This window comes from Desmodus rotundus, chromosome 2 (genome assembly GCF_022682495.2).
Source record: "Desmodus rotundus isolate HL8 chromosome 2, HLdesRot8A.1, whole genome shotgun sequence".
In the NCBI taxonomy this organism is placed as follows: Eukaryota; Metazoa; Chordata; class Mammalia; order Chiroptera; family Phyllostomidae; genus Desmodus; species Desmodus rotundus.
In genome coordinates this window covers 108,507,616-108,523,804 of record NC_071388.1, presented here as the reverse complement: position 1 = coordinate 108,523,804, position 16,189 = coordinate 108,507,616, and the positions used below count along the sequence as shown (strand labels likewise).

Below are 16,189 nucleotides of genomic sequence, written 5' to 3'. Positions count from 1 at the left end.
AGGGTTCTTAGGGTATAGTCCCAGCAATGGAATTGCCAGGTCAAAAGACAGTTCCATTTTTAGTTTTCTGAGGAAATTCCATACTGTTTTCCATAGTGGTTGCACTGGTCTGCATTCCCACCAACAGTGCACTAGGGTTCCTTTTCTCCACATCCTCTCCCACACCTGTTGTTTGTTGGTTTGTTCTTTTATGGCCATTCGGACTGGTGTGAAGCGGTATATCTGTGGTTTTAATTTGTGTCTCTCTGATGGCTTGGGATGCTGAGCATCCTTTTGTATGTCTCTGGACCCTCTGTATGTTCTCCTTGGAGAAGTGTCTCTTCATGTCTTTTGCCCATTTTTTAACTGGGTTGTCTTCCTGGAGTGGAGTCATGTGAGTTCTTTATATATTTTGGAGATCAAACCCTTGTCAGAGCTATCACTGGCAAATATGTTTTCCCGTATAGTTGGTTCTCTCTTCATTTTAATGTTGTTTTCTTTAGCTGTGCAGAAGCTTTTTATTTTGATGAGATCTCATTTGTTTATCCTTTCTTTTATGTCCCTTGCTCTAGGGGACATATTGGTGAAAATATTGCTGTGTGGAATACGACATTTTGTCACCTATGTTCCCCTTTAGGACTTTTATTGTGTCACAACTTATACTTAAGTCTTTTATCCACCTTGAATTTATTTTTGTGTATGGTGTGAGTTGGTGATTGAGTTTCATTTTTTTACCTGTAGCTGTCCAGCTCTCACACCACCATTTCCTGAAAAGGCTATTTTTACTCCATTTTATGCTGCCGCCCTCTTTATCAAATATTAATTGAACATAGAGACTTGGATTTATTTCTGTGCTCACTCTTCTGTTCCATTGGTCTATGTGTCTGTTCTTATGCCAGTACCAGGCTGTTTTAATGACAGTGACCTTGTAATGCAGTTTGATATCAGGTATAGTGATCCCTATTTTGATCTTCTTTCTGAAAATTGCTGAGGCTATTCAGGATCATTTATGGTTCCATATAAATTTCTGAAATGGTGTTCTATACCTGTGAAGTATGCCACTGGTACTCTAATAGGGATTGCACTGAATCGATAAATTTCTTTGTGTAGTATGGACATTTTGATGATGTCGATTCTTCCAATCCATGAACATGGTATATATTTCCTTTTATTTTGGTTTTCCTTAATGTCTATCTTCAGTGCTGTGTAGTTTTGAGTACATGTCTTTCACCTTCTTGGTTAGGTTTATTCCTAGATACTTTATTGTCGTTGTTGCTATATCAAATGGAATTTTTTCCTGGTTTCTGTTTCCGATATTTCATTGTTGGTGTAGAAAAATGCCTTTGATTTCTGAATATTGACTTTGTATCCTGCTGTTTGCCAAGTTCATTTATTAGGTCATGCAGTTTTTTGGTAGAGTCTACAGGATTTTCTATGTATATTATCATGCCATCACCACCATAGTTTTCATCCTGAATCCTTCCTTTTTAATAATGCAAATAGTATGGCTCTCTGAATAGAAACTACAAGCAGCTTTCATCTCAAATAACCCAGCGCTTGTGTGATAGTATGAGAACTTAGATGCTGGGAACATTTGGTGAATGAATCCTTCCAGCCAGACAGTGTTCTTTTTGAACTAATTACCTGTCATTTTCTATCAGATTAAATCACTTTTCATCATGGGGCTGCCAAAGACTTTGAACAGTTTTTCAGCGATTCTTACAGAAAGATATCCTTTCTAGAGAAATGCAGTGTTTAATATACCGTCCACTGGATATACCGGATCTCTAGGGAACACCAGAATTCTCAGTGATGGCACAAGGGTTAGTATGAGGTGATTTTTGTGTGTGTGTGGCTTGACAGTAAAACTCTTATAACTGCTTCCTGTTTCTGCAAAGACATGTTCCTTTGGAGTCAATTATAACACACGAAATCTATAAAATCATGAGGGGCACATCCTGAAGTTTTGAAAAAAAAAAAAAGCTGAAGATGCATTCTGTGTTGGTATAACAATAACTACCTTTACTCAAGATACTCTCGAAATTTCTTCTTTGGACAATCATCTTTGACAATGATGTGTGAATATTCAGCTTTGCTAGGTATCGCAATAATTTTTATGGTTCACAAATACAAAATGAAAGTGCTCCAAAAAATACCTTCAAGTGACTACTTAATTTCTGGTAACCATTGTAGTACTGAAATGACTAATATTTTGCTACTTCAGTCTAGTAAAACTAATCTATGAGATTGAACACATATCTGGACTGCAACATTGTTAGGGGCTTGTATGCTTAATGCAAGGTTCCAGACACTTTGAAAGAAGCCAACGGCTGTCCTCTAAACACTTGCCCTTCTACTTACTCATGTTGTAGTGTGCTACTGGCTTCAACATATTGTAGAAAGATAAAGCACTGGTGAGGTGGATTGAGGATGAATCTGCTCATGTTCCTGGAATCAATCTGAGGATAATGTGTATTTGCCAAAACTTGTGGAAAGCTTTAAGGAATAGAACAAGGGGATAATAAAATGTCTTGAAGTGTCCCCAAAATAAGGTCCTTCAAATAGGAGTAATTAAAATAAAACACACATAATAAAACTTGAATAGACTTATGCTATGAACTGAATGTTTGTGTGTTCCCCCCCAGCCCCAACCTAAATTCATATGCTGAAATTCTAACCTGTAACATAATGGTATTAGGAGGTGAGTCCTTTGGGAGGTAGTTAGATCATGAGGGCAGAAATCTCATGAATGGAATTAGCGTCCTTATAAGAAAAGACACAAGAGAGCTTGTTTTCTCTTTCTGCTCTCCTCTATTTGAGGATACAACAAAAAGTGATAATTATCTAAATACCGGGAAGTGTGGGATCACCAGACATTGATATGCCAGCACCTTGATCTTAGACTTGTCAGCCTCTAGAACTGGGAGAAATCAATGTTTGTTGTTTAAGCCACTTAATCTATACTATTCTGCTATACTGAATAGCAGCCTGGGTTAAGATAACCTATATTTGGTAAATAAATAATGAAGAATCTTATAACAAAGACAATCACAGTGAGTTCTACAAAATATTTAAATAATCAACACCAGTTATTCTCAAACTCTTCCAAAAAACTAAAGAAGAAGGAACATTTCTTCACGCACTTCATGCACCATTACTTCGATACAAAATTATATAAAGGCACTACAAGAAACAACATGTGAAAATCCTCTCTGAATATAGATATAAATCCTTAATAAAATACTAGTAAATAAAACTGAGCAACATATCAAAAGGACCATCACATGACCAAGTGGGATTTATTCCTAGAATGGAAGGATGATTCAAAATACTAAAATTAATAAATGTAGTAAATCATATTAGTAAAAGGAAGGAATAAAACCACATGATCATCCAAATAGTACAGAAGAAGCACTTCAAAACACTAAATATAAAAACACTCAATAAACCAGGGCTTGTAGGGAAATTCCTTAACATGATAAAAAAAAAAAGCATATATGAAAAATCCACAGCTAACATGATACTCAGTGGTGAAAGGCTTTAAGCTTTTCCTGTAAGATTAGGAATAAGGCAACAATACCAGTTTTCACTATTGCTATTCCACATAATTCTGGATTTTCAAACCACAGCAATTAGGCAAGAAAAAGAAATAGAAGGCATCCAAACTGGAAAGGAAGAAATAAAGTTATCTTTGAATACAGGTGACATGATATGTAAAAAACCCCCAATGATTCCACAAAAAACTGTTAGAGCTGATAAATGAATTCAGCAAACCTGTAGGATTCAAAATCATTGCACAGAAATCAACTGTATTTCTGTACATTTGCAATAAACAATTCAAAGGAAATTAAAAAAAAATGCCATTTACTTCCAGTCAATATGTCAGTGTAGGTAAATGTAGTAATTGAATCCTCATACAACCACATCTAAATTACAGATAAACTACAGAACACCCATCTTTCAGAGCCTCCTGAAATCTAGCTCAGTGGAAGTCCTACAACTAGTAATTTAAATAAGCCACATTGAGACTGTGAGAAGGGTCGGAGAAGTGGAATAGGCTGATCCCAAACCTGCAAGTGGTAGAATGTTGGGAGGGATATCTCAACTGCATAGGTCCCTCCTGAGGAGCGATGGGTCTCAGCCCCCACACCAGGATCCCCAGGTCATGGTTTTAGTGCTGGGAAGAAAGCCCACATAATTTCTGTGTGTGTAAGACAGCAGGGATTGAGGCTGAGGGAAATGGAGGCTTCTGGTGTCCCAGGCAATCCTTCTAAAGGACCAGCATGGACTTATTTGGACTTACTCCCTCTGAGCTCCAGTATTGAGGTAGTAGATTGAAAGGCACCAGGGACACACGGGGAGTAACTGACCTGCCTAGCATCAGGGTGAGAGCCCGGAGGCAGTTTTCTCCCAGAGAGAAGTGCTGACAGAGGTAATTACTCCTTTTCTGAGCCCTCCTCACACAGAGCTGGCAAGTGGGTGCTGTGTCTGAGTCTCCATCAACCTGGCTTACAATGTTTGCCCTGCTTTGGTGAGTCTTTAAGACCTTGCCCCTCCCAACATTTGGGCCCACCTAAGCCATTGCCAGTGGCTTTTCCATACAACTAGGCTCTCTTGCTTCAGGCTTTGAACTTTCCTAAAATCTCTCAAACAAGCAGCATCTGGCCTCTGTGTACCCCATACCTCTTGCTAAGTGGCCCCAGGTTCAGTACTAGCAGCAACCCATCTTGGTTCACTGTGGGGAACTACATACTGTGGAGCTCTGCTGACCAGCCATGGGTGAGAATAAGTTATCCCGGACACAATCTGTTGTTCCAGCAGGAAAGGGGGTGGCAATTCCCTGCAGTGGAGAATGCCCGGAGCCCTCCTCTGAAATGGCTTTTATTGGGATTGGTACATGCAGGGGTATACAGCATGCATACATAGCTCATCAATCAATGCCAAAAGGCTATAGTTAATAGAAGATAGGTATTACCTATAGATAACAATGGAAGGAACACAGAATTCTGCCTCAGGTTAGGGTCTGTTAGACAAACTGATGCCAGATGGTCATTGAGGCTTATTTCATGATAAGGAGTTCACTCCTTATGCTCATCTGGTTTATACCAACAGGGCTATACAAAGCAAAGCAGGCTTCAAAGGGTACAATGCATTCTTTAGGCCTGATATCCCGCGGGAACCCTTCGTGTTAGTATCAGGTCGTTCCTGCCTCCTGCATTCCCAGCGTTCTGGTAGAGACTTAGAGGCCTCTCTCACATGGGTCTACACTCTCCGATGCCACACAAAGTGGTCCCCAACAGTCCACAGCTAGGACTCTCCTAGGCAACTTCAAGCCTAGCACAAGTAGCAGCCATCTGCAGATTGCTCTGTAGCTCCTGTTCCATGGCTCCAGGCTGGGCACAGGTGGTGGCTGACCTTGTACCTCCCAGGAGGGTCCAAGAACCAGTGCACCCAGTGGACAGCCTCAGACACCACTGGATTGTTGGGGAAAAAGAGGCGTGCACTCAGAGTGCTCAGTATGTATGACTGGGGAGGCTGTGCCACTGAGCCCTACAAGATACCTACTAAACAAGGCCTGTCTACCAAGTCTGGGAGATGCAAAAGCTCTACTGAATACATAGAAGGAAAAAGGAAGCAGAAAAAATGCAGAGAAAGAGACAACAAAACAAAACAAAACGAAACAAAACAAAACAAAACAAAACAAAAACCCAAATGAAGAACAGGGTAAATTTCCAGGAAAAGAACTAAATAAAATGGAGGCAAGCAAATTACCAGATACAGAGTTAAAAAAATGGTTGTAAGAATCCTCAGTGAACTTAGTGAGAACATCCACAGCATGCAAAAAGACACAGAAACCATAAAAAATGAACTAGTGAGAAATGAAGGAAACATTAACTGAATAAAGAATAATTTAGAGGGAATCAACAATAGAGTAGATGAAGCCAAGAAACAAATCAGCAATTTGGAATATAAGAAAGCAAAACAAACAAACAAACAAACAACCCAACCAGGATAGCAAAAAGCAAAAGGAACTAAAAAATATAGACAGTGTAAGTAATCTTTGGGACAACTTCAAGTGTACCAACATTAACGTCGTCATGGGGTAATTGGAAGGAGAAGAGAGAGAACAGGAAATTGAAAATCTATTTGAAAAATGCCAGAAAACTTCCCTAATCTGGTGAAGGAAATAGATGTACAAGTCCAGGAAGCACAGAGAGCCTCAAATGATACCAAAAAGGTATACTCCAAGACACAGCATAATTAAAATTCAAAAAGACAGAATCTTAAAAGCGGCAAAAGAAAAGCAGTTACCTACAAGGGAGCTCCCATAAGACCATCAGCTGATTTCTCAACAGAAACTTTGCAGGACAGAAGGGAGTGGCAAAAAAATGTTCAAAGTGATGAAAAGCAAGGACCTACAACCAAGATTACTCTTCCCAGAGAAGCTATCATTTAAAATCAAAAGACAGAAAAAGAGCTTCCCAGACAAGAAAAAGCTAAAGGAGTTCAATACTGCCAAACCAGTACTACATGAAATGTTAAAGGGTCTTCTTTAAGAAGAATAAACAAATATTAAAATATGAATAATAAAATGTCAATAAGTATATATCTATCAACAAGTGAATCTAAAAAGGCAAAATAAGTGAATAAGCAGAAAAGAAATAGATTCATAGATAGAGATTTTGACAGTTGCCAGATGGGAGGGGTGTTGGGAGATGAGTAAAAAAGGTGACTGGATTAAGAAGTACAAATTGGTTGTTGCAGAGTAGTCAAAGTACAGCATAGGGAATACAATCAATAATACTGTAATAACTATGTATGGTTTCAGATGGGTATGAGATTTATCAGGATGATTACCTAGTAAGTTATATAATGTTTAATCACTGGAGTGTACACCTGAAACTAATGTAATATTGTACATCAACTATAATTGAAGAATAAAAATGATTTAAAAAATAATTTGAAAAAATTCTATTTACAATAGCATAAAAAATAATGTATTTAACAATGTAAAATTTTACAGCTGCAGTGGAAAATAGTTTGGCGGTTTTCTTTCTCAGAAAACTATACACAGAATTATCACGATTCAGAAAGAGACTCCTAGATATATATGCAAAGGAACTAAAACCAGGTAGTTAAACAGATAATTATGAACCAGTATTAATTATAGCACTTTTTACAACAGCAAAAAGGTACTAACAATCCAAGTGCCATTTACTTGATAAATGGACAAAATAAAATGTGATATATACGTATAAGTAATTTTTAAAAAGATTTTATTTATTTACTTTTAGAGAGAGGGGAAGGGAGGGAGAAAGAGAGACAAACATCAATGTGTGGTTGCCTCTCATGTGCCCCCAGCTGGGAACCTAGCCTGCAACCCAGGCATGTGCTCTGACTGAAATTCTAACCTGTGACCCTTTGGTTTACAGGCTGGTGCTCAATCCACTGAGCCACACCAGCCAGGGCACATATAGGTAATTTATTCAGAGAAAAGAGGGAATGAAGTTTTCATTCATGCTACAACCTGGATGAGTGTGTAAAAGCTTATGCAAAGTGAAATAATCCAGACACAAAAGGACAAATATTGCATGAATCCATTTATGTAAGTTACCTAAAACAGGCCAATCTAGAGAGAAAGAAAATGTTTAGAGATTACCGGAGACTGTTTCAGGGAGAACGAGGAATTATTGCTCAATGATTACAAAAGAGTAATAAAAACATTTTGGGAGAGAACCAAGATGGCGGCATAGGTAGACACACTGTGCCTCCTTGCACAACCAGAACTGACAGAAAATCAAACGGCAAGGAAGTCCAACACCAAGGAAATAAAAAATAAACATTCATCCAGACCGGGAAGACACATTTCTATTATCACATCAGCTTTTTTTTTTTTTTTTTTTTTTTTTTCCCCAATGTTTTTTTTTTTTTTTTTTTTAAATTTATTTATTGTTATTCAATTACAGTTGTATGCCTTTTCCCCCATCCCTTCACCCCACCCCAGGTGAACCCACTTCCCTCCCCCCTCTCCACCCTCCCCCTTGGATTTGTTCATGTGTCCTTTATAGTAGTTCCTGTAATCCCCTCTACCCACTGTCCCCGCCCCCACCCCCCACCCCCGCCCTTGCTATTGTTACATTGTTCTTAACTTCAATGTCTCTGGTTATATTTTGTTTGCTTTTTCCTTCTATTGCTTATGTTCCAGTTAAAGGTGAGATCATATGGTATTTGTCCCTCACTTCCTGGCTTATTTCACTTAGCATAATGCTCTCCAGTTTCATCCATGCTGTTGCAAAGGGTATAAGCTCCTTCTTTCTCTCTGCTGCGTAGAATTCCATTGTGTAAATATACCATAGTTTTTGGATCCACTCGTTTGCTGATGGGCACTTAGGTTGCTTCCAGTATTTGGCTATTGTAAATTGTGCTGCTATGAACATTGGGGTGCACAGATTCTTTTGGATTGGTGTTTCAGTGTTCTTAGGGTATAATCCCAGCAGCGGAATTACTGGGTCAAAGGGCAGTTCCATTTTTAGTTTTCTGAGGAAATTCCATATTGTTTTCCACAGTGGCCTCACCAGTCTGCATTCCCACCAACAGTGCACTAGGGTTCCCTTTTCTCCGCATCCTCTCCAACATTTGTTTGTGGATTTGTTTATGTTGGCCACTCTGACTGGTGTGAGATGATACCTCATTGTGGTTTTAATTTGCATCTCTCTGATGGCTAGTGATGCTGAGCATCTTTTCATATGTCTCTGGGCCTTCTGTATGTCTTCCTTGGAGAAGTGTCTGTTCAAGTCCTTTGCCCATTTTTTAATTGGGTTGTTTGTCTTCCTGGAGTGGAGTCGTGTGAGTTCTTTATATATTTTGGAGATCAGGCCCTTGTCTGAGGTATCATTGGCAAATATGCTTTCCCATATTGTTGGTTCTCTTTGTAATTTGGTGCTGTTTTCTTTAGCCATGCAGAAGCTTTTTATTTTGATGAGGTCCCATTTGTTTATTCTTTCCTTTATGTCCCTTGCTTTAGGGGATGTGTCTGTGAGGATGTTGCTGCGTGGAATGTCTGAGATTTTCCTGCCAATGTTTTCCTCAAGGACTTTTATGGTGTTACGGCTTATATTTAAGTCTTTTATCCATCTTGAGTTTATTTTCGTGTATGGCGTAAGTTGGTGATCGAGTTTCATTTTTTTGCACGTAGCTGTCCAGATCTCCCAACACCATCTGTTGAAGAGACTGTTTTTGCTCCATTTTATGCTCCTGCCTCCTTTGTCAAATATTAATTGATCGTATAGATTTGAGTTTATTTCTGGGCTCTCTATTCTGTTCCATTGGTCTATGAGCCTGTTTTTATGCCAGTACCAGGCTGTTTTGATTACCGTTGCCTTGTAATACAGTTTGATATCAGGTATTGTGATACCTCCTGCTTTGTCCTTCTTTCTCAAAATTGCTGCTGCTATTCGAGGTCGTTTATGGTTCCATATGAATTTCTGCAATGTTTGTTCTATATCTGTGAAATATGTCATGGGTACTCTAATAGGGATTGCATTGAATCTATAAATTGCTTTGGGTAGTATGGCCATTTTGATGATGTTAATTCTTCCAATCCATGAACATGGTACATGCTTCCATTTGTTTGTATCTTCCTTAATTTCTTTCTTCAGTGTTGTGTAGTTTTCTGAGTACAGGTCTTTTACCTCCTTGGTTAGGTTTATTCCTAGGTACTTTATTTTTCTTGTTGCTATATCGAATGGGATTTTTTTCCTGATTTGTGTTTCTGCAGTTTCGTTGTTGGTGTACAGGAATGCCTTTGATTTCTGGGTATTGACTCTGTATCCAGCTATTTTGCCAAATTCATTTATTAGGTCGAGTAGTTTTTGAGTGGAGTCTATAGGGTTTTCCATGTACACTATCATGTCGTCTGCAAACAGTGACAGTTTCATTTCCTCCTTTCCAATTTGGATGCCTTTTATTGCTTTTTCTTGTCTGATTGCTGTGGCTAGGACTTCCAATACTATGTTGAATAGGAGTGGTGAGAGAGGGCATCCTTGTCTTGTTCCTGATCTTAGTGGGAAAGCTCTAAGTTTTTGTCCATTGAATGTGATGCTGGCTGTAGGTCTCTCATATATGGCCTTAATTATGTTGAGGACTGCTCCCTTTATTCCCACTTGGCTGAGTGTTTTTATCAGAAATGGGTGCTGTATCTTATCGAATGCTTTTTCCGCATCTATTGATATGATCATGTGATTTTTGTCTTTGCTGTTGTTGATGTGATGTATTATGTTTATTGATTTGCGAATATTGTACCATCCTTGCATCCCTGGGATGAATCCCACTTGGTCATGGTGGATGATCTTTTTAATATAATGCTGGATGCGGTTTGCTAATATTTTGTTGAGAATTTTAGCGTCTATGTTCATCAGCGATATTGGCCTGAAGTTTTCTTTCTTCGTTGTGTCTTTATCTGGTTTTGGGATTAGGATGATGTTGGCTTCATAAAAAGAGTTTGGGAGTCTTCCATCAGTTTGGATTTTTTCGAATAGTCTGTGAAGGATAGGGGTTAGTTCTTCCTTAAATGCTTTGTAGAAATCTCCTGTGAAACCATCTGGTCCAGGGCTTTTGTGTGATGGGAGTTTCTTGATGACTGCTTCAATTTCCTTTGCTGATATTGGTCTGTTCAGGTTTTCTGCTTCTTCTTCAGTCAGTTTTGGAAGATTATATTTTTCTAGAAATGTGTCCATTTCATCTAGGTTTTCAAATTTCTTAGCATATAGGTCTTCATAGTAATTTCTTACGATCCTTTGTATTTCTGTGGTATCAGTTGTAATCTCTCCACTTTCATTTCTAATTCTGTTTATTTGGATCCTCTCTCTTTTCTTCTTGATAAGCCTACTTAAAGGCTTGTCGATTTTGTTTATCTTTTCAAAGAACCAGCTTCTGGATTCATTGATCCTTACAATTGTGCTTTTAGTCTCTATGTCATTTAGTTCTGCTCTGATCTTGGTTATTTCCTTCCTTCTGCTTGCTCTGGGCTGTCTTTGTTGTTGTTCCTCCAGTTCTTGTAGGCGTAGGGTTAGGTTGTTTGTGTGAACTGTTTCTAACTTCTTAAGGTAGGCCTGTATTGCTATGAACTTCCCTCTCAGGACTGCCTTAGCTGTGTCCCATAGGTTTTGGGTTGTTGTGAGTTCGTTTTCATTTGTTTCCAGGAAGTTTTTGATTTCTTCCCTAATCTCGTTCTTGACCCATTCATTGTTTAATAGCATGCTATTCAGTCTCCATGATTTTGAGTGTTTTGGGTTTTTACCCTTGGGGTTGGTTTCTAGTTTCAGACCCTTGTGGTCAGAGAAGATGCTTGATATGATTTCAATTTTCTTGAATTTGTTGAGGGTTGTTTTGTGTCCTATCATGTGGTCTATCTTTGAAAAAGATCCATGGACACTTGAAAAGAATGTGTATTTTGCTTCTTTGGGATGAAAAGCTCTGTATATATCAGTTAAGTCCATTTCCTCTAGGGTATTGTTAAGTGACACAATATCTTTGTTAATCTTTTGTTTGGAAGACCTGTCCATTTTTGATAGTGGGGTGTTAAAATCCCCTACTATAATTGTGTTGCTGTCAATATCTTTCTTGAAATCCTCCAAGATTTTCTTTATGTATTTGGGTGCTCCTATGTTGGGTGCATATATATTTATAATGTTTATGTCTTCTTGGTGGATTCTTCCTTTGAGTATTATGAAGTGACCTTCTGGGTCTCTCTTTATGGCCCTTCTTTGGAAGTCTATTTTGTCTGATATGAGTATTGCTACCCCTGCTTTTTTTTCCTGTCCGTTTGCTTGGAAAATTTGTTTCCAGCCCTTCACTTTCAGTCTGTGTAAGTCTTTTGTCCTGAGATGGGTTTCTTGTAGGCAGCATATGTGTGGGTCATGTTTTCTTATCCATTCAGCTGTTCTATGTCTTTTGATTGGAGCATTTAATCCATTTACATTTAAGGTTATTATCGATAGGTAGTTATTCATTGCCATTATTTCCTACCTGTGTTCCTCTGTCTTTCTCTTTTCCTTCCTTTCCTTAAAGCAGTCCCTTTAGCATCTCTTGCAGAGCTGGTTTGGTGGAGCTGTATTCTTTTAGACTTCTTTTGTCTGGGAAGCTCTTTATTTGGTCTTCTATCTTGATTGAGAGCCTTGCTGGGTAAAGTAGTCTTGGTTGGAGGCCTCTGGTTCTCATTACTTGGAATATTTTTTGCCATTCTCTTCTGGCTTGGAGCGTTTCCATTGAGAAGTCAGTTGCTAACCTTATTGGGGCTCCCTTGTATGTTACTTCCTTTTTCTCCCTTGCTGCCTTTAAGATCCTCTCTTTGTCTTGGAAATTTGCCATTTTAATTATGATGTGTCTTGCAGTGGGTCTCTTTGGGTTCCTCTTGTTTGGGACTCTCTGTGATTCCTGGATTTGGGTGACTTTTTCTCTCCTCAGATTAGGGAAATTTTCCATCATTACTTTTTCAAACAGGTTTTCTATCCCTTGCTCTTCTTCTTCTCCTTCTGGTATTCCTATTATACGGATATTGTTACGTTTCATGTTGTCCTGCATTTCCCTGATTGCCTCTTCATTCTTTCTGAGCCTCTTTTCCTTTTCTTGCTCCTTCTGGGTGTTTTTTTCTACTTTATCCTCCAGCTCGCTGATCCGATCCTCTGCTTCATCAAGTCTGCTTTTAATTCCTTCTACTGTGTTCTTCAATTCAGAAATTGTATTCTTCATTTCCTCTTGGCTCTTGTTGATATTTTCTATTTCCTTTTTCATGTTGATATAGTTTGCAGTGAGTTCATTGTAGTTTCCTTGTAGTTTCTGGTAGTTCTCTTTGAGCTCAGAGAGCTCAGTGAGCTTCCTGATGACCATTGCTTTGAACTCAGTATCTGATAGTTGACTTGCCTCTTTTTCGGTTAGTATTCTTTCTGAGACTTCCTCCTTTCCTTTCATTTGGGAATTGTTTCTTTGTCTTCCCATTGTTTGTGAGGCTCTTCTTGTTGGCCTCTGCTTCTTAAATTGCTTTGTTCTGAATCCCTGGGTTTATGATATGAACTTCTATGGTAGAATGCCAATGGGATTCGGTGGTGCTGTCTCCTTACTCTCCTGTGCTCACTGGTCTTGAGCTGACGTTTATGTGTTTAACACGGTCTAACTCTAGTCTTTCCAGCACTCCAGGTTTTGTTGTCGCACCTGTGGGAAAAATAGAAAGGGGGGGAGAAAGAAAAGGAAAAAACAAACAAACAAACAAACAAACAAACAAAACCAAAGATGGGAAGGAGGGAAAAAGGAAATAGGAAAGGAGGAAAGGGAGGAAGGAGGGAAGAAGGATTAAAGAAAGATCGGAGGCAAGATAAGAAGGAATTTTAACAAAAATTAAAACATAGAAATAGATAAAAGAAGGGAGGAAGAAGACATAAAAATGGTAAAGGATGGGAGGAAGAAGGAATGAAAGAAAAAAAAGAGAGAGAGGAAGAAGGAGTTCAGGGGGAAAGGAAAAGGGAAAAAAAAAAAAAAGAAAAAAGGGGAAAAAAAAAATCTTCTGTTGGCTTTAAACCGTTCAGGTTATTTCTGCTGTTGTCCTGTCTGTGCAACGGGAGGGGGTGGTTGGAAGGATTGGTTTCACTTTTCTTCCTTCCTGGGTCACACTCTTCACTGTTTTGTAGGTGTGGTCCCTGGCAGGCAATCAGGCCGTTGATCAGCCAATCCAGCAGCTTTGTTCTTGGGACTCTCGAGTGGCCGCTCCAGCCGCTTTGGCTCCGGACGCGTGCGCGCGCAGCAGGGGAATCCAGCCGCTTCGGGTTTGTGACGTTATTTGGGCTCTGAGCGCGCAGCCGGCCGACCAATCGAGCCGCCCAGGCTAGGGAGGCTGGCGCGCTGCAAGCTGCTGGTTCAGCCGCCTTGGTGTTACGACTCTCGCCAGCCCCTTTGTGCTTGGGAAGTGCGCGTCCAGCCGGCCCTACGCTTGGTGAGCGCGCAGCCCGCCGCCGAGCCAGAGGCTCTACGCTTGGGGGCCCGATCCAGCCGCCGGGGGCTTGAGACTCTCGGGTGGGCGGGGCCGCCCTGGGACCGAATCACGCGGTCCTCGGTTCCGAGGTTTTGGGTCTGTGGGTGGAGCAGCTAGTCTCTGCTCCAAAAGATCTCGGAGGTTTCAGGTGTGGGCGCCCCTCCGGGGTTTCATGTATGGGCCCCGTTCGCTAATCTGCGCGCGCGCTACCGCGCGCAACCGGACCTCAGGTGAGCGCCGGTGCTGCTTATCCCGCGTTCCCCGTTCGCAGTCCAGGGGCGGAGGGGGGAGAGGGGCGCCAGGGGCCTCGGCCACCACCGAGAGTTCTCTAACTAGCCCCTGAGTGTCTATTTTCTTTTTCTTTTTGAGAAATTCCTCCTTTTCAAGCCCCCCTGGTCCAATCAAGCACCTGGCTGCTCACAGCGCAGCCTGGCCCTCTCCCAGGACTCCTGCAGCAGCCCCTGCGCCAGGGCTGGCGCCTCTGCAGCCCGTGTACCGCGCGGTCCCGGTTCCCGGGGACCTTATTGTCCTTGAGCACTCTTCTTACCGTCAGATCTTTCAATGTCCTCTATCTTTGGTCTCTAATCTTCGTATATGCTGGAGTACTGTTGGCTGTTCGCTCTGCTCCTCAGATCAGCTAGGTATCTCCCTGGCGCTGAGGGGAAGTGGATTCTGCTCCCACCTATGTTGCCGCCATCTTCCGAATCCCCCCACATCAGCTTTAAAGTCAATAACATTGACTATGACAGCAAGTTTGAAAAACCATACTCACAAGAATATATGGACCTAAATAAAAAGACAATGTCTTTGAAAAATGAAACATTTCATGGATCCAAACTGAGAAGACAGTATGTCAAATCTCATGTTGTCCAAGTAAGCCGAGCCAAAGGGAAAGTGGTAATACATGCTGTGCTGAAGTTATGTCCTACTTTAAATATAAAGCACCAAAATTTTGGGATAGGATAGAAACCATTTTACATCAGAAGTTAAAAGGTGAAACTGGGTCTTTACTTATAGATTCATCTTCGTTTAAATTTTCAGGTTATGGACATCGCACAATAACTCCCTATGGCCACAAGGTAGCAGGGGGCGTGAATGCTAAGGAAGGGGAATGGCCCTGGCAAGCCAGCCTTCAAGTGAACAATGTCCACCGATGTGGAGCCACTCTGATTAGTAACAGCTGGCTTGTCACTGCTGCTCACTGTTTCATAAACGCCAATGATCCCAGACAATGGAACGTTAGTGTTGGGCTTCTTTTAAGTGATCCACAAACAAAACGAGGTATCAGAAATATTATAACTCATGAAGACTACTGTTACCCCGCACATGATCATGACATCGCTGTTGTGAAGCTGTCTTCACCAGTGTTAAATACAAGCACCATTTGGAGAGTGTGTCTCCCGGGAGCTACTTACACATTCCCACCCAACTCAGATGTGGTGGTCACTGGATGGGGATCTTTAAAGTCTGACGGATCAATGCCTAATATACTCCAAAAAGGAACAATAAAGATTATAGATAATAGGACCTGCAACAAGGAAGAGATGTATAGTGGTGTGATAAAACCTGGAATGTTGTGTGCTGGGTTTCTGGAAGGAAAGGTGGATGCCTGCCTGGGTGACTGTGGTGGACCTCTGGTTAGTGCAGATCTGAGAGGCACTTGGTTCCTTGCTGGAATTGTAAGCTGGGGAGATGAATGTGCTCTTCCAAACAAGCCTGGTGTCTACACTCGAGTGACATACTATTGGGACTGGATCATGTCCAAAACTGGCCTCTAATGCTGAAGCTTTTTTGCAGATTAAAGCTTGAAGATTATATGCTCATTAAATATGTTTGTAATTCCCAAACTACATTTAACTAAGAAAAACTTTAAGAACATTTATTGTTGTATATTTACACATATTCAATTTTAGAACTATGAAAGCTTATTGTGCATTAGATTTTGATAAAGGTTTAGTGAAAGTAAAAAAAAAACATTTTGGAAGTAGATAATGGTGATGTTTGCATAATTTAATTGATGTCACAGAACTGTATCCTTAAAATGGTTAAAATGGCAGATTTTATGTTATATATTTACTATAATTTGAAAGATTAATAATGTGATATGTAAAAAACATTGAATTATATAAATAGGTGAATCATATTCAATGTAAAATGTTTAAATCAAACTTTCAAAATAAACACTAT

General features: G+C 40.1%; 1 protein-coding gene across 1 annotated transcript; it reads left to right on the top strand.

Moving 5' to 3' along the window:
- The first annotated feature begins 6,133 nt into the window (after window positions 1–6,133).
- Window positions 6,134–16,051, top strand: LOC112313031 (transmembrane protease serine 11C-like). Its single transcript, XM_071220774.1, is given in 4 exon segments — window positions 6,134–6,217; window positions 7,832–7,858; window positions 14,717–14,921; window positions 14,924–16,051. Coding segments are annotated over 4 exon segments (1,173 nt in total). The 3' UTR covers window positions 15,781–16,051.
- Window positions 16,052–16,189: the final 138 nt, after the last annotated feature.